A 17981-nucleotide genomic window follows, 5' to 3' on the forward strand; every position below is an offset into this window, starting at 1 on the left:
ATTGTGCTGGCATTCTGACTGAGCATGTTTAATCTGGAGTCACTGAGACAGATGCAAAGAATTAATTTTGCTTCTCTGTAACAGCCTCATCTTCGCTGAATACCTCTTTAGCACCTCAATCATCCAGTGGCCCCACTGATGTTTTGGCATGCTTCCTGCTTCTGATGTACTTAGAAATTATTTTACTGTTCATTTCTGTCTCTTTTTCTAGTTGCTCTTCAAATTCTTTTTTGGCCTGCCTAATTAAGAATATAAGAACATAAGAATGGCCATTCTGACTCAGACCAATGGTCCATCTAGCCCAGTATCCTGTCTTCCAAGAGTGGCCAATGGCAGATGTTTCAGAGGGAATGAACAGAACAGGCAATCCTTTAGTGATGTCTCCTGTCATCTACTCCCAGCTTCTGCTAATCAAAAGTTAGGGACACTCAGAGCACAGGGTTGCATCCCTGACCAGCTTGGCTAATAGCCATTGATGGACCTATCCTCCATGAACTTATCTAGATCTTTTTTGAACACCATTATACTTTTGGCCTTCACAACACCCCCTGGCAACGAGTTCTACTGGGCACAGGGTTTGGGGCTCCCTAATGGAGCTACTTGCTGGGTTGGGACCTAAGTGAATAAAGTTATACTGGAAATTTTAGAACTAAATCCTTGTAAGTACTAAGAGTGAAGAATGCATTGCAAGATGCTACACATGCAGACACGGTTGTAGAAAAATTGTGTAATGATCTATGAAATTTGAAAACCAGTATGTGAGCATGAAATGCGATATCCCAAAGCACTCACATAAGGGACAGAGTTAAGGTTGTGTATGCAACTGGCTGAGGCTTGGAGGCATCTGGATTTTTTATTGTCATTTATTTATTTATAACTCAAGTAATCCTGGACTGTGTGATGATTTATATTTTAATTTTGTAGTAGTTTTCTAAGGGAGAAGATAGATGAATGATGAGACTTTTATTATTAATCTAAAGAAATAAATAAAATGTCTTGACTTGAGTACTGTTGGGAAAGTTAGCATGAGTGACTCCATTTTGGTTTGGGCCCGCCATTAGCTAGAAGCGAGCACATCATGTACTGGAAAATGGGGAAGGGGAGAAAGGAGCATCTGGAAACAGTAAAAGGAAGGAATGCCAGCTAATTCAGACAATATGGCCTTGAGGAGGAGGAGGAGAGGGGGGCTTGTGCATGAGCTCGGGGGCTTGTAACGCTAGCCAGCACGAGGGAGATGCTTAGTTAGGATAGGTGAGAGACAAGTAAACGGCTTATTCATTGGCCAAAAGTTATGATGCACGAGGGTAGCATGCACTGCTAAAAGGTATATAATCTTTGTGTAACCGACTGTCTGGGTCCCCTCCTGATTAGCAGGGGGGCACCTCACTCGAGTGAAATAAACCTATTATCTCTGTAATACTCTGCATTCGCGGACTTTATTCCTGTGCCTCAGCCTAGACTCGAACTGCGTGTGACTTATAGGTGTAATTCGCAACAGTACTTAACCGTATACCTTTAAGGTCTCTTACGGACTTTTAAAAAATGTTTTGGCATAGTAATACATATCATATGGAAACTGGTAGATTTAGAAAATAATGTTTCCAAATCAGTCAGTAGCATATAATTCCATAGTGCCTGGGAGAGGGTCTTTGTCAAAGTAAAACTGGAAATGTGTCTTGTATAAAGTTTTGCTTCTTGAAAAATGGTTCCAAAGGAACATGGCTGCTTAGAACTCTGAATGCCAGATTCTGAATGACTATGAGCAGGATATATGTGGTAACATAAAGTTTGCCAGTTAAATAGACTACACTTTAATCATTTTATTATTTTGGTGGGGTTTTTTTTAGAAAAGCCTGAAGAAGAAAAGCAGTATTCAGTTCAAAAATTAGAGGGAAGCTATTTGTTTAATAAAACACAGGATACTGGAAGTTTGTAAAAGCAGAGTTTTTCTTATCAGTTCAGCCATTGAAAGAACATATGGAACCCTGCTGAGATAGTGGTGTGTCAAAACTCCCAATTTATGTGATTCATGGACAATTTCCTTTTTTTTTAACTGTTAGTTTATTTTGTTCTGTTCCACTTTGAATAAATTTGAATAAACAGGTTTTGGTCTTATTTATGGTTCTCTTTCTGTATTCAGATAAATGTCTCCTAAGAACTTCATAGAATTTCATCCTACTTCTAAGTTGGTCCTGTCCTCTGTATCCCTTGGGGGAGAATTGTATGCCCCCTTCTCTGTTTTTCCTGCATTCTGCCATATATTTCATGTTATAGTAGTCTTGGATGATGACCCAGCATACTGGCCCACTTAACCCATGCAACCCATCTATGCGAAGAGGCAATTCGCTTTTGGAACTTTTGCATAACAAATTTGATTAATCTCAGAGCTGCTCACCTTCCAGGACAGCAGACAGGGCCAGATCCATCATCCAGCTCTGTGGGCCTCCCAAAGTGGAACAATGATCAACAAAAAATGCCATCAGCTTTGCTCCCGGGGAGGTCGAGAGATGCTTTTCTGCTTCTTTGTATGGACCCCTCAACCTGTATGCCTTCCCTCCAACTGTCTTTCTATCCAGGGTCTTTGTTAGGGGGCTTTCCCTTCACCCTCTCCCCTGGTTCTTGTCACGCAGACAGAAAGCAGAAGACCAGAAGTCCAAAGTGCAGGCAATGTAATGTTTATTGGGGTTAGTTTCAAGCAGGCATAGCCATAGCTCTGCATGCCAGCAGAGTCTGTTTCCCAGTGTTCTGTTCCCAGCTCTGACACTGCAGAGCCTTTACGCATATCACCGTTTCCTATTGCCCCCTCCTCCTTCATAGCAGGCCCAAATATACCTGCAGTGCATGCCCCTGGTCCCACCCTTTACAATTTATGCTCATATCCCGTGTTGGAGGGTCATCAGTCTGGGGGCATTCTCCAACCTCTTTTTTATCCTATGGGAGGGGTAACAAGTGAGGTTCTGTTCTGGTCAGGGACAGGCTTTCTTTGTCTTTTAGTGTTTCTTATGCCTCTCCCCAACCCCTTCACGGCTCCTAACTGGTTGCTTGGCCTTGGCTTGAGAAAGGAGCCAGGCATGCTTCCAGTGTATGCTCACATATTAAACTCCCCCAAGACCCTGTAACACTTTTAACACCATCTCTTATCTCTTTTCACCTCATCTGCTTGTGGGCAGATGTAACACACAGTGTCGTTGTTCACACATATTAGTAAGGATATAAGAGTATCAAAAAGCAAACCCAAAATTCTATGTCAGGCTACCGTAAGAAGCAGGCCTATATACTAACAGTCTTGTTCAAAGTCAATGAAGACCATGCTCATATCATCCTTATAGCACTGGCATGACCTCGTCAGCCCTTGTTCTCAAACCTACTGGCCTTGTCAATCAAGCCTCCTCTATCTCTCCTGCTGGATCCAGGTGTGATTTCTCAGGAGCGTGGTTGCCTACTCCATCCCAGCCTGTGAGCTCTCTACCTAACAGCATGGAGGACTCATGGTTAACACCTTTGGAGAAGTCCTCTTCTAAAGATGTTCAGAAAGTGCATCTGAATAGTTGAAAACTCTCATCTAGGGGTACTTACCTGGCTAAGTCGGTGGAGGGGAGGGGGTGGGGCTGGCCCTGTGGCAGTAGGAGGGGGCGGGGCTGGCACTGAGGCAAAAGGAGCAGAGGGGGCAGGGCGGGGCCTGAGGCAGGTGGAGGGGGGGGGGGGGGGGGGGGGGGGGGCTGGCCCGAGGGGAGGGGGGGGGGGGGGGGGCTGGCACTGAGGCAAAAGGAGCAGAGGGGGCAGGGCTGGGCCTGAGGCAGTTGGAGGGAGGGGAGGGGAGGGGTAGTGGGCCTGAGGCAGTTGGAGCAGAGGGGGCAGGGCTGGGCCTGAGGCAGTTGGAGGGAGAGGAGGGAAGGGGTAGTGGCCTGAGGCAGTTGGAGCAGAGCTGGCACTAGGGCAGTTTAGCAGAGGGGGTGGGGCTGAGGCAGTTGGAGGGAGGGGAGGGGCTGGGGCTGGCACTGAGGCAATAGGAGCAGAGGGGGCGGGGGCTGGGCCTGAGGCAGTTGGAGTGGAGCAGAGCTGGCACTAGGGCAGTTGGAGGGGAAGGGGTGGGGCTGGCCCTGAGGTAGTTGGAGGGGAGGGGAGGGGAGGGGAGGGGGCTGGGCTTGAGGCAGTAGGGCTGGAGCAGAGCTGGCACTAGGGCAGTTTAGCAGAGGGGGTGGGGCTGGGCTGGCACTGAAACAATAAGAGCAGAGGGGGCGGGGCTGGCCCTGAGGCAGTTAGAGGGGAGGGGGCTGGCACTAGGGCAGTTGGAGGGGGTGAGGCTGGCCCTGAGGCAGTTGGAGGAAGGGGAAGGGAGGGGTCGTGGGCCTGAGGCAGTTGGAGGGGCGGGGGCTGGGCCTGAGGCAGTTGGGCTGGAGCGGAGTTGGCACTAGGGCAGTTGGAGGGGGGGGCTGGCCCTGAGGCAATTGGAGGAAGGGGAGGGGGGGTGAGGGGACGTGGGCCTGAGGTAGTTGGAGCGGAGCTGGCACTAGGGCAGTTGAAGCAGGGCTGGCACTAGGGCAGTTGAGCCGAGGGGGTGGGAGACGCTGTCTCTGCTCTTGCTGCAGGTGCTTGGCTGGTGTCTGTGAGGAGCCGCGGGGATGGGGCTGCAGGTCTGGGCCCTGCTCCTGCTCCTCAACCCAGGTGAGGGGGGCAGTGAGTCTGGTGGAGATGCCAGAGCGAGTAGATATTTGGGGTCATGCTTGCAAGGCGGAGGCCATGCAGGGAAGGGGGGAGTCAGAGCAGGGCTGTGAGGGAAAACGGCCAGAACAGGAGGAGGAGCAGGACTGAGGCACAATGCAGGGAACAGGGGCTTGAGGGGAGGGGGAATATGGGGCTTGGGGGCAGCAGGGAGCACTGGGGGTAAATCAAGGAGGTGCGGGATTTGTGAAGCTGGAGCAGGGTGCACGGACAGGAGATTCAGGAGGTGCCAGAGCGGGACTAGGAGCAGGATCTGCTGAGAGCAGGTCAGGGCCCAGAACCAGGCAGGAGGCAGAAAGGGGCTGGGGGCCTGAGGATTCATGGAGGCAAACTTGGAAGGGGGCAAAGGGACTCTTTTGGGGGCAGGGGAAAGGGAGCATGGATGACCAAGGGGAGGTTCAAGGAAGGGGGAAAGGGAGGGATTAGAGCCAGGGGCAAGGGGCTGTGAGGTGTTTGGATCTTGGAGCAGGGTGGTCCTGAGCACCAGCTGGAAAGGGGCGAGCTGGAGCAGGGACAGGACTGGGTAGGAAGTGGCTGATGTGATGTCTCTCGAGGCCAGTACTTTGCTGGTGTGTGTGAGGAGCTCCTGGGGCTGCCTCCCGGGGGTTGCGGGGCCAGGCTGGTGCTGGGATTTTGCTTCTGCCCTCGGTCATCTCAGTTTAGGTGGGGAGGGGGAAGTGGTGCCTCTCTGAGGGGTGGGAGTGGCAGCATGGTGTTGTAGGGGGAAGGGAAGAGGGGCCAATTCATTGAGGCTGGAGGAGGGATAGGGAGGGGCCTGTCTGGTGGGATTCAGATGGAGGTACCGCAGGGAATGAGAAGTCAGGCCCACTGACTTTTTCCAGGGGGATGAGAAGGATTTTTGTGGGGGTATGGGCAGAACAGGGTGGGGAGCAGGGGAGAGGTGTGGAGTAGGGAGATTGGGGTCATGGCTTTGGTCAGAGGTAGTGTGGGTGTAAGGCAGGGCGCACAGAAGGCTCGAGGGGTGCTTGAACAGGGAAGGTGGTGTGGGCCTTATACAGGGTTACTATTCTGGGGAGAGCCTAGATGTGGTGGTTGTGAGGGAGATAAGGCTGCTGAGAGGGTTTGGGAATACTCCAAGTGGGGCTCAGGGGAACTGAGCATGGAGCAGGGGCCCCTTAAAGGAGCTTTTCAGGAGCTGTTGTGAGTGAGGAGCAGTGCCAGCGGAGGGGGAGTTTGTAGGGGACTGAATCAGGGGCACAGAATGAGGCTTGGCAAGTTGAATTTTGGAAGAAAGAATAGGGAGGGGATGTGGGGTTTGCTGAAGGCTTTATTTGGGGTATGGAGCAGGGAGGGCAGAGTGAGTTTCTCTGAGGGGTGGTATGGGGTATACAGGAAGGAGGAAGTAGTACAGCTTGTTGAAAGGGGATGTTAGGGGGACTGCAGGGAGACATGGAGCAGGACCTGCCAATAAGGCTTTGAGGGGCACTGAGGAGTGTGGAGCAGATCCTGCTCACGGGGCCCAGATGTACAAGCACAGGGGGAAGAGCAATGGGGCGTGCCAAGATTAGAAGAGTTCATGGTTGGGGTCTGCGTAGGGCAGGCAGGTGGAGTGAGATTCCCTGGGAGAGGCAAATTTTTGGAGCCGAGGAGCAGGGCCTGCAGAGTAGGAAGAGGGGGTTTGAGAAAAGAGAAGAGAGACTTGATTAACTGGGGACAATAGATAATGTTTCTCATTAAGTATCACAGGGATAGCCGTGTTAGTCTGGATCTGTAAAAAGCTACAAAGAGTCCTGTGGCACCTTATAGACCAACAGAAGTATTGGAGCATAAGCTTTCGTGGGTGAATACCCACTTCGTCCTGAGGAATACCCACTTTCGTATTCACCCACAAAAGTTTATGCTCCAATACTTCTGTTAGTCTCTAAGGTGCCACAGGACTCTTTGTCGGTTCTCATTGAGGAGGGCTTTGATGTGGGAGCAGTTTGGGCAGTGGAGCAGGGACCTGGGCCAGCTGATGAAAGCTTGGGTAGGTGGAGAAGGGAGGAGAGGAGTGCAGCCTGCTAAAGATGATGTGGGAGTGGCGTAGTAGGAAGGGGGTTGTGACTGTGGAGTAGGGAGTGGCCCTAAAAGGGGTATTTATGTGGGATGGAACAGGGAGAAAAGGAAATGAGTCTTGCCCAGAGTTTTGAAGAGTGTGAGAAAAGAGAGGAAGACAGGTCTTGTTTATGGAGGTATAGTTGGGAGTGCAGAATATGAATAGGGGGAATATGGCTTGATAAGGGGGGATTTTGATGCTGAGTAAGGGGGGAAGACATTCTTCTGAGGAGAGGTTTGCAGTGGATGGAACAGGGAGTGAGGAGTGTGGCATACTGAGTGTGGTTTGCAATAGTAAGATGATGAAGTGGATTCCATTATGGTTGCAGGGGCAGAGTTGTTCCCATTGAGGGAAATGGTTGTGAGGTGCAAGGAGGACAGAGCAGGGGCAGTGAAAAGAAGTATTTGGAGAACGGGGCTCATTGAAGAGTACATTCAAGCAATGGGGATATGGGCTTGCCATGGTTGAGGGTTGTGTGATGCAGAGGAGTGATAGAGGAGCAGGGCTTAATGTGGGGTGTATTAGAAGAATGAAGCTGGGTGTGATGGCGTAAGATGGACCAGGAAGGGTGTAGTCTGGTAGAAGGGGTAAGTGTTTGCTTGGAAGAGAGAGCCTATTGATGGGGAAATACGGTGGGGTTGGTCGGAAAATCAGGAGGATGGAAGGGGTCTGATGGAGAAATTGGCTTGGGTTTGGGTTGGGAAAGAGAACCAAAGGAGTAGTAATGCTATTGTGTTCTCTCTGTGTCTAAGCTTATCAAATGATTTACAAATATTATTGAATTAAGATGCAGACTTCATCCTTCTCCCTGGAATTGTTCCTCCTTCGCACATTGTACAGAGTGACTTCTGTATGAAATCATTTGTCATGTCAGAATCTAGAAGCACATATCCCAGTAATTGTAAACTTATATTCTGTTTAACTTATTTGAAACTATTTCTCTTTCTAGGCTTTTCTGATACGTTAAAATTCTCTTACTCTGAAGTAATAGTGCCAAGAAAGCTAGAACCAAGGGATGGCATAGACACCAAGGTAGTACTGCTTTCTAAGAATATTGGAATTGTTATGTTGACTCAGACTAATGATTCATGAATCCTGTCTTTGGTAACTGCCAGTACCAGATGCTTCAGTGGAAGTTGTCACCACCTCTATAATAAAGTATGTAGAGCAGAAAGTTTCTTCCTTATCCTGAGCAATTAGTGGTTTGGTTCTCTTTTGAAGCACAAGGGTTAATAATCTTTAATACAGTCTGTGCTTGCCTGTGTAACTGTGCTTGACATTTTTATGAGTGGAACTCAGTGTGCAGTAAGAACATTTATCATTTGACAATAGGTAAAACAAATTTTATGTTGTTTATTGCAAGGAACCAAGGAATTCAGAAGGTACTTATATGGCTCCCATTAACAAGGGATATAAGCACTACACAATGTTTAAAATGTTTATCCTCACAACACTCCTGTAAAGTAGTACCCTCTGTGCTGGCAACCCCCAATTTTAAAGAATAATCACGCCATCATAAGATTATTCTTGTCTGTATCTTCTGGTAGGGGGAAATAGCCCATTTGTCTGGGCTGGTTTTGAACCCCTGAGAAACTGTTCTGGCATTCTGACAGTATTGATAGTCTATCTTGAACTCGTCCTAGAGTACTAGGATTGGAAGTTCATGCTGTACATCCTTTGAAAGGTAATTTTGCTTGGTATGTGAGGTATAGAATTTGACCTATGTTGTCATAGTTTAGGGATTCTTAATGTATCTTTTCCTATTTGAAATATTCCACAAGACTTATGAGCACCAAGTAGTATAAGAGTCTAGAAGAATGCAAATTTATGACCCAAATGTTAACCAAGTGAGGCAAGTACTGGGTGAAACATTCTCCCTGTAACCCTGTAAAATAAAACAGACAAAAAGCCAAAAATGAACTGAGCACTTTAAACTGAATTTCAACCTTCTGTGTCCATGTTTGACTCCTGGGGAACAACTCCGTCCTAAGTTTCGACCTGGAATTGTAGCTCTGTGCTGTGGCTAAATGCCACAATATAGCCCTTATGATAAAACTGCAACCAGTAGTCTATGACTAAGATTGTGACTTAGGGCCAGAGTTTTGAAGGTGTTTGGGTGTTTAAATATTCAGATAGGCATCTAAATACCTTTCAAAAGACTTTGGACTAAGGGGCAAAATTTTAAACACAGCTCATCTAAAGAATGCCTGCATCATAGAACACCATAAGGAAGTATGGTGTTTTCTTTCTAAAAATCAGGTTTCCCTGACAGCCAGTCCTGACAGTGTGGGATTCATGCTCTACAGTTAACATACTATCTATGAGGTTGAGACACCTTTTTTGTGGAGCACGCATGCTATGCAAGTATAAATCACAATAACCACTGAAAAGGTGTTATCCTACAGGGCAATGTGCAGTTCTGAGCAGCTGTAAAGAAGAGGCTGCTGCCAAGTTAAGATAGTAAGAGCGTCAAACTCTGTTGGATTATTCCAAAATCGTTATTCAGCCTCAATTTGAGACTGCATAGTAGTACTAAAACAACAAGGAGTCTGGTGGCACCTTAAAGACTAACAGATTTATTTGGGCATAAGCTTTCGTGGGTAAAAACCTCACTTCTTCGGATGCATAGAGTGAAAGTTACAGATGCAGGCATTATATACTGACACATGGAGAGCAGGGAGTTACTTTGCAAGTGGAGAACCAGTGTTGACAGGGCCAATTCAATCAGGGTGGATGTAGTCCACTCCCAATAATAGATGAGGAGGTGTCAATTCCAGGAGAGGAAAAGCTGCTTCTGTAATGAGCCAGCCACTCCCAGTCGCTATTCAAGCCCAGATTAATGGTGTTAAATTTGCAAATGAATTTTAGTTCTGCTGTTTCTCTTTGAAGTCTGTTTCTGAAGTTTTTTTGTTCAATGATAGTGACTTTTAAATCTGTAATAGAATGACCAGGAAGATTGAAGTGTTCACTTACTGGCTTATGTATGTTACCATTCCTGATGTCCGATTTGTGTCCATTTATTCTTTTGTGGAGGGACTGTCCGGTTTGGCCAATGTACATGGCAGAGGGGCATTGCTTCACTCTATGCATCCGAAGAAGTGAGGTTTTTAGCCACGAAAGCTTATGCTCAAATAAATCTGTTAGTCTTTAAGGTGCCACCAGACTCCTTGTTGTTTTTGTAGATACAGACTAACACGGCTACCCCCTGATACTTGATATAGTAGTACTGTGGCAATGGTGTTTAGTGTCAGCTGTTAGGCTCTGTCTACGCTAGAGGCATTTTCTAAATATTTTGCTGACACTGATTGAGCTACACCAATTTTAGCAATACTGGGGAGCCTCATGTAAACAGCACTCCCAGGGCCACAGCCATTTTTCATGCTGTGGACTAGACTTGTTCTGAACAGGTTTAATTTACATGTTGTTAAATACTGTTGGCACCATGGGAGGCTGGTTTACATTGTTGATCCTAGTACTGCTAATGGTGATCCAGCTGGACCCGAATTGGCAACTTTGGGAAATATTTAGCAAACTTCACTGCTGTAGCAAGGCCTTAAATAAAAGAAGAAAAATCTCTGTACACCATCTAAGGAAATGTAGTGAATACAATTTTTATAAAATGGAATACTGTATAGGGATTGATTAGTCACAGTTTTAGAATACTATTGAATTATACTTTTTTATTTGAATGCTGTAGGAGAAGGTGTCTTATCTAATTAAAGTAGAAGGAAAGCTCCATATTGTTCACCTACTACAGAAGAAGTAAGTGACTGTTCTCTTCCAAACCTTTCATCTGCTCTTTTTTTAGAGAAATAGGTGTATATGGGGCTTTACATCAAGTATGAAGACAAAAGCTCCTGCCCCCAGAAGCTGTCAATCTAGATATTGAGAAATAACAGAAGTGGTAAAAAAGTAGAAGATGGGATGCAAGGAAAACTGCTTTTATAGGGGGCATTAGTTAGAGCAGTAATAATTAGGAAGGGACAAGCATCTCCGTACTTTAAAGTTAAGGCTACCTTTTCATTATAAACTTGATTTTACAAGCTTTCTAGCTTTGCCAAGAGCAAACCAATTCACATGAAACTCTACACCCATGTAACCTTATGCCAAGGAAGGATATTTCAGAAATGTTCAAGATACACTGGGCAATATAAATTAGCTATATGAGAACTCAGGAGGCTCTTCTTGGAGGTGGTCTCTGCATATCAGTACCAATAATATTTGTGCCTCCCTGTGCTGCTGAACTTTGGCAATCTTCTTGAAGAGAGGTGTTCACGGAGACCACACAATAACTACCTCCCAGAGGTAACATTCAGAGCTAATATTAGTAAATGTCATACAATCCCTTCTTGCATTGGCTTCTTCTTTTCGGCATGTACCTGCAGGTATTGGGGACCCTCATTCTGTTCCTGGAGAGAATTTCTTAATTTTTTTTTACCTGAAATCTGTCGGCTGATTCTAGTTATTGCAGTTTTAGAAAATGTATGTTTTTAGATAGTTCTTGCACTATTGCTCAGTTTAAATTCCTAGACCAACTGAGACTTGAGTTCCCGGCTCATTTCTGATGAGTAGAGCCCTGAGTGGATACAAAATTTATATCCGCGGACACAGATATCTGCGGCTATAAAGCAGATATCCATGGAGCTGCAGTGCTCTAGCAACAACAAGAGAGACCAGCAGGGCCATGGCCAGTGACCAGGCCAGGAACTGCAGTGGCAAAAGCAGCTGCATGTCGGGCCACTGCTTGCAGGAGCCAGCGCCCAGCCTGGGCAGCTCCGTCAGCATGGCTGTGCTGCCCTCAGCCCTGCCCACTGGGGTGGACACGAGGCTCACGGGCAGCTGTCCCTGGGAAAGTTAGTGCGTGCAAGCAGCTCACATGTTCCTTGACAGGAGTACCACATGACGGGACTCCTGTCCAGGAGCCACCCTGAGACCTAGCAAACTTGTAACAGCATTGTGCTGTTTGGAAGCATTGCATTTAGCTGCGCTTCTAGTCACAAGCTTACAACAGTGTTGCAGAATATACAGTTTTGGACAGATGAGCCATACTCTTATTAAATAGAAGGAAAACGGGGATGTAGAAGAAAAAAAGAAATAAGATGGGGAAGGAAAAGAACATACATGGGGGGAGAAGGGTTGAGAGACAAAATCTCACTATTGATATGGGGTTCTGGATTTAGTTGGAGCCAAAGAAGGTGGCAGTGTCATCTGGATCCCTCTCTCTAGTCCATTCTGATCAGGACAGCTCTTGGGATTAAAAGAAAGAAGGCCCGGGGTCTCAGGGCACAGAAGGGGTGGCAGCCGTGATAGTGAATTTCACTCCTTCCCCTTCTCTCAACTTTCAGTCAGCCATTGGCACAATAGCCCCTACATCAAGCCTTTTAAGAACCCTGAAAAAGGATGGGTGGAATAGCCCATCCCCTCATTACTTTGTCCACTAATTAGATCTAATTTATGACACCAATTTTGGTTTATTATTTTCTGGTTCCATACTTTTCTTGTTTACTAAGAAATCTTAACATTGTCTTTGAGTTATATCAGTGGGCCTTCTTGTTTAGACCAGAGGTTCTCAAACTGGGGGGTGGGCCCACCCTGGAGGTGCAGAATGTATTCTGGGGGGCATGAGAAGTTTTAGGGGAAAAAAACTTATTGCACACATTTTACCCACAGCAATGAATAACTAGCAAAGCTGATTCCTCCAGACATATCAGGTCTTCAGATGGCATTGTGCAGTTTGACAGATTTCTGTTAATCGCGCATAGTATTATACAAAGTAGATGACATCTGTATGTTAATCCATTTGCTACGATGCAAATTTAATTGCACGCATGGACCACAATCGCAGCTTTGCTTTTGCTCTTATTACAATGGATTGTTGGCTCATTCATGCAACAGAAAAACAAAGAAGCCAAAACTGAGTCTAGTGAAGCACCGCTGCTGCATATATCAGTATATGTACTCTGTATGTGTGTATGTGTGTGTGTGTGTGTGTTGGGAGGAGAATGTATACTACTACAGACACAATGATGGGAGGGTTGATCAAATAAGTTTGAGAACCACTGGTTTAGACTAAATCAGTCTTTCTTCCTTTTGCACCTTTTTTGATCAACATTTATTGATATTGGTTATTGTGACACTTTATTAACTTTTCCTCATTTTTTGCAGTTGAGCTCACAATTGGGGTAAATTTATAGGCCCAATTATTACAAAACCCTTGCAGGGGAGAAACAGAAGACTTTGACGTATTTGTCTAGCTCCAAGTTGGTGGAACACCTTATGTCCAGCTTTGGAGCCACACTGGAAGAAGCTGGATTTGTCTTTAGCATCTGTCAGTGCCAAGGGCTTCAAATTTGCCTGCTGTAAGGCATCTGCTGATGAGTGCAGATGGTGATGGTCCTTCAGTGCTGGAGACCTTGTCAGCACTGAAAGGGCTCCAAGTAAACATGCTCCTTTCAGTGCCATCTTTCTCTCAAATCCAGCATTTGTGGACAAATTCCTACGTTTCTCTAGCTATTCCCATTTTTAAAAATGTCTACAATAAGACAGAACTATCTAATGAGGTATTCATAGGTTTAATTAGGTAATGTGTGAGTGATGCCTAATAGATAAGGCACTACATTGGGATTCCATTCCCCTCTACCACTGGTCCATTGGGCAACACTGAATATGTCACTTCATCATCTTGTGCATTAGTTTCCCCATGTCTAAAATAGGTATAACGGCATCTCTGCATTAGGTACACTCAGATCAAGTTTTCAAGTTTCTCTTCACAACCATGAAAGCTAGGAATATTTTTGTAATTAATATATAGATTCTGGAGCACAGCTTTGTGGCAAAAAGCAAATTCTGCAGCAAATTCACTTCTGCAGAATGCACCGGGTCTTGACTATAGATTCACATAAGACCATTTAAGTGGCTAAATAAAGGTATTCCTGATATCAGGAATGGCAATATACAAAAACCTGTAGGAGAACACTTCAACCTCCCTGGCCACACAATAGCAGATGTTAAGGTAGCCATCTTACAGCAAAAAAACTTCAGGACCAGACTCCAAAGAGAAACTGCTGAGCTCCAGTTCATTTGCAAATTTGACACCATCAGATCAGGATTAAACAAAGACTGTGAAGGGCTATCCAACTACAGAAGCAGTTTCTCCTCCCTTGGTGTTCACACCTTAACTGCTAGCAGAGCAACTCACCGTCCCTGATTGAACTAACCTCGTTATCTCCATACTGATTTATACCTGCCTCTGGTAATTTCCATTACTTGCATCTGAAGAAGTGAAGTTCTTACCCACGAAAGCTTATGCTCCCAATACTTCTGTTAGTCTTAAAGGTGCCACAGGACCCTCTGTTGCTATTGTTAACCCCAAAAATATGGAGTATAGTTGTTTGGCCAGCTTAGCCAAAGTTAGGCTAACAGTAGTTGCTGGGCCATTCCTGTCTCTCTGTGAAACCTAAGGGCATGCTTGCTTAAGCTGCAGGGAATAAAATAAAAGGTGGGGGCCGCATTCTTGTACCAAATGTACCAGGAACAATTTGTTTGAACAGATGAAGACTCGAAGTCCCCACTCCCTGTTTCTGTTTTTTATCTGTACGTCACTCCCTCTTTTCTCTCAGCCTCTAATACGTAACGAAAAAGCTGATAAGAAGCTGCTGAGGCATCATGAACTGTTTGTACTGTCAAAGAAAATAGATATGCATGAATATTAGAAGCTTTAACTAATAAGGGGGGGTTTGGGGTTTTAAGTTGCTTAACTATGACGCGACGGAACTGTCTATATAATCTCACTAGTTGTTGTAAAGGGTGTGCTGGTTCTCTCTGGAGACGGGCCGCTCTCTATTGTTGTGTGCACTCTTCAATAAAGAGCTTGTATTGGACCTTGCTGGTGTTGCCTGTCTCTCACTCTGCGGTCAGACAACGAACCTTGCCGTCTGGGTTAAAAAGTCCCCGACAAATTTGGCGACTCCGCCGGGACTCATCTGACTCTCCGGTGCGGGATCAGACTCTGAAGCAACGCAGCGCGCATCCTCTGGCTTCAAGAAGCCTTGCCCGGTAACCTGATCCCTGCATCGGCGATAAGGCGAGTCCTGTGAACCAGCTAAAGCCCGTAGAAACCCAGCAACGTCCGCCTACCCGTTGAGTAGGATCCAGGTCTTCGGGGTTAGAGTCCCTGGATAAGGTAAGCGATCGCCGAAGAGGGGTTAAAGTCCCCAGAAAGGGGTTAAAGTCCCCGGAGAAGGGTTAAAGTCCCCGGAAAGGGGTTAGAGTCCCCAAAGAGGGGTTAAAGTCCCCGGAAAAAGGGGTTAGAGTCCATACAGGCTAAATGGGACAATTTGGCAGTAAGTGCCCGGGGGACGCCCCGTTGTCTCTGGTACTTTGAGATTGAAAGGAAATCTCTGGAACAACCGGTTTGACTAAATCTAAAATGAGAAACTTATGCCAAATTCAATGGCCCTCCTTTACTACCCATTTGTCCCCGACTAAGGACTGGCCAAGGTGCGGAACTTTTTCTGCTGACAAAATGGATTCCCTCAGGGATACTCTGGTTAATCTTAGACCGGGACAAATAAATTATTTATTTGTATGGTATAACTATAAATCAAAAAAAAAAAAAAACTGCTTTCAGCCCCAGCTGGCTGTAAAAAAATATAGACAGAGGCAAACCAAAAACAATACAAGTTACAAGTGCTGAGATTACATTTGCAAAGCTTAACTGTCCAGTAAAATCCAACAGTCTGCCTTTAAGACCCTGGAGCTGGCATGGTTTGGGGACGCTGTAAAAAAGCCACAGGCAGCCGGCCTGGACTAAAATCTCTAAAAAAGACGCCGCAGAAGACCCCAGGGTGGACGGTTCAGCAAGAAAAGCAGGATCGGGCCCAAGCGGGCAGTCAACAGATAAATTAAAAAACAGGTTAAAAACTTTAAGGGCGTAGTGAAAGAAAAGGAGTAAGTAATTATAAGCATGGCGATTTCAAATCCCCAGGACAATAATTGGAATGGTAAAATCTGAGTTAATTGGGTGTCGTTTTAAAAAATAAGCAAGTAATTTAAAAAAAAAAAAAAAAAGTTAACTCTATAGTTGCTAAAGGGAATTAAGCAGTAAAACTTGGTAAAAATGTCTGTAAGTAATCCAGGCAAAAAGTTATTTAAGTGGAATTATTCGACTATAAATAATTTAGTCGAATTTGCTGAAGAACACTCCTGCTGTGTACAATCTGTATTTTATAAGTTTAAAATGAATTGGTATTGTTTAAAGTTGCAAAACCAAAAATACTTTTGCCAGGCACAAAAATGCTAGTGTTGTTTAAGGTATTTAGCATTTAATCCTTAAGGTGACTTAATGCTACAAGATTTAAAATGTTTTAAATAAAGACCAAAGGTTGTGGCTGCAGCAGGGTAGTCAAAGCCAGAAAAATAACAGATTTAAATTTGTTTTTGGGTAACAAAATAGCAAATAAAAAATCTGGTAAAAAAAAAGAAGGACAGTGCCCCTGGCTCTGTGTGGTCGAGCTGTCACTTTGCTGTGGGTGCATAAAAATTTTGTAAGCATAAAAGAAACAGTTACACCTTGTGTAAAAATTAATGTGGCTAGCATTGTAAAAATTAAATTGTGGAGAAAATGTGCATTTTCCCCAAAACATGTGCAGTGTATATTGTAGCAAAAGTAAAAAAAATGCAAACCTACCAATATAGGTTGTGTTGTCTTTTTCAAATCACTGTGTGTTTAAAAGCAGGAATTAAAAGTAAAAGGCAATCAAAAGTCTGAAAAAGTTAATTGTGTCCTTTTTTAAAGTAAAAATCTTTAAGCTGTGAATAGCTTTGGATCTGGAAGCAAGCCAAAAAGCATCTGTATTAATGCAAATTATCTAACTAATAAGGTAAAAGCCACTGAAACCTGGGCTGCCTATAAAACAAATACAAGGAAATATGGGGTAATTCCTCTGTTTTGCCTAAAATCAACAAAAGTATGTGTATATAAAGAAAATATTTTAAAAAAATAATGTCTTTCAAATCATCAGAGAAAACGGATGCCAGCTGAACAGCATTCAACGTACCATGCATTTACTGGTACAATAAAAATTATTTTTGTGTTTTTTGTCCTGTCTTGTGGTGTTTGTCTTGTGGCCAAAATTGTTGTATTTAATATTTTCATAAGACAGTCTAGCTCAAAAAGCAAATACTTGTTTTATTCAACTTGGAATATAAAGTGTTTGAATAAATCAAAAAAATGTAATATACTAAAGTCTAATACATTTGGTTAAGTAAAAAAAAAAAACTTCATTGGCCAGATTTTTTAATTAAAAAATTGTTGTTAAAATTTGCATACCTACAGTCTTTAAAAACAAGGACATAAAAGGTTAACCCACTCCCCATATTGCCCATGGAATCCTTCTGGCTACCTCAGATTTCTAGCCAGAGGGCTGGGAAGGAAGAAAAGCAATTGGACGCCAGAGGTTGTACCAAGTGGACTCCTCAAAAGTGGGTGTGCTTGTCCCAGTTTGTTGCTCCAAAGCTCTGTAATAAAGTTATTTTACTAAAAAAGTGTACATGGCATACCTTAAATAATAAAACTAATGTAAAAAAGTGTATAAATAAAAAATAAAAGTTTCCTTTGTAAATTAAAAAAAGCCAAAAAAAAAAAAAAAAAAAAGCACAAAATAAGTTAACTAAAAAAAAAATACAGCTAGCAGGCTCATCCAAGGTCACAGCCAAAACTTGGCTAACCCCCAAGAAAAGGGGGGGGGCTTAAATGTGCCCAAGCAACTAAAATCTGCAAAACACTGCCAGGCATTAATAAAATGTGTTAGGTTTTTTCACAAGTAAAAAAGCGCTCCCCAAAGGCCCTAGCACCCCTGCCATTAATTAAAACAAAAAAACTAAGTCTATATAAAGTTTATCAACAAAAGACTGCTTTTGGCTCCACACTGAAAAGGCCCTTTCCAAATCCTGTTAGCCACCAACACCGCTGTAAAGTGCCAAAAACTGACTGCCTGGACCCATGCTTCTCACTGTAAAAAGACCCCTCCACCTCGGGAGGGCTCTCCGACTGATAAGCCTATTTTTCCTTCTAGCCCTGCTGTGCCTTCTGGACAGCAGGAAAAAAAAACAAAGTAAAGTGCTAGTAACCTCTCCCTTGTCAACTGTGCCTTTTGAATTTTTCTAAAAAAAGCAAAACCATTACAGGGTAATGTGCTAGTAA

General features: G+C 44.5%; 1 protein-coding gene across 1 annotated transcript in view; it reads left to right on the forward strand.

The window, feature by feature from the left end:
• The first annotated feature begins 4622 nt into the window (after window positions 1-4622).
• LOC113407718 (disintegrin and metalloproteinase domain-containing protein 20-like) overlaps window positions 4623-17981 on the forward strand; it is a 166225-nt gene continuing 152866 nt past the window's right edge. The window contains exons 1-3 of the mRNA XM_026657439.1: window positions 4623-4665; window positions 7728-7810; window positions 10476-10540. Coding sequence (XP_026513224.1) covers window positions 4623-4665; window positions 7728-7810; window positions 10476-10540 — 191 coding nt within the window. The remainder of the gene's footprint in view (window positions 4666-7727; window positions 7811-10475; window positions 10541-17981) is intronic.

This window comes from Terrapene carolina, unplaced genomic scaffold (assembly GCF_002925995.2).
Source record: "Terrapene carolina triunguis isolate 2854851 unplaced genomic scaffold, T_m_triunguis-2.0 Scaffold244, whole genome shotgun sequence".
NCBI classification, from domain to species: Eukaryota; Metazoa; Chordata; order Testudines; family Emydidae; genus Terrapene; species Terrapene triunguis.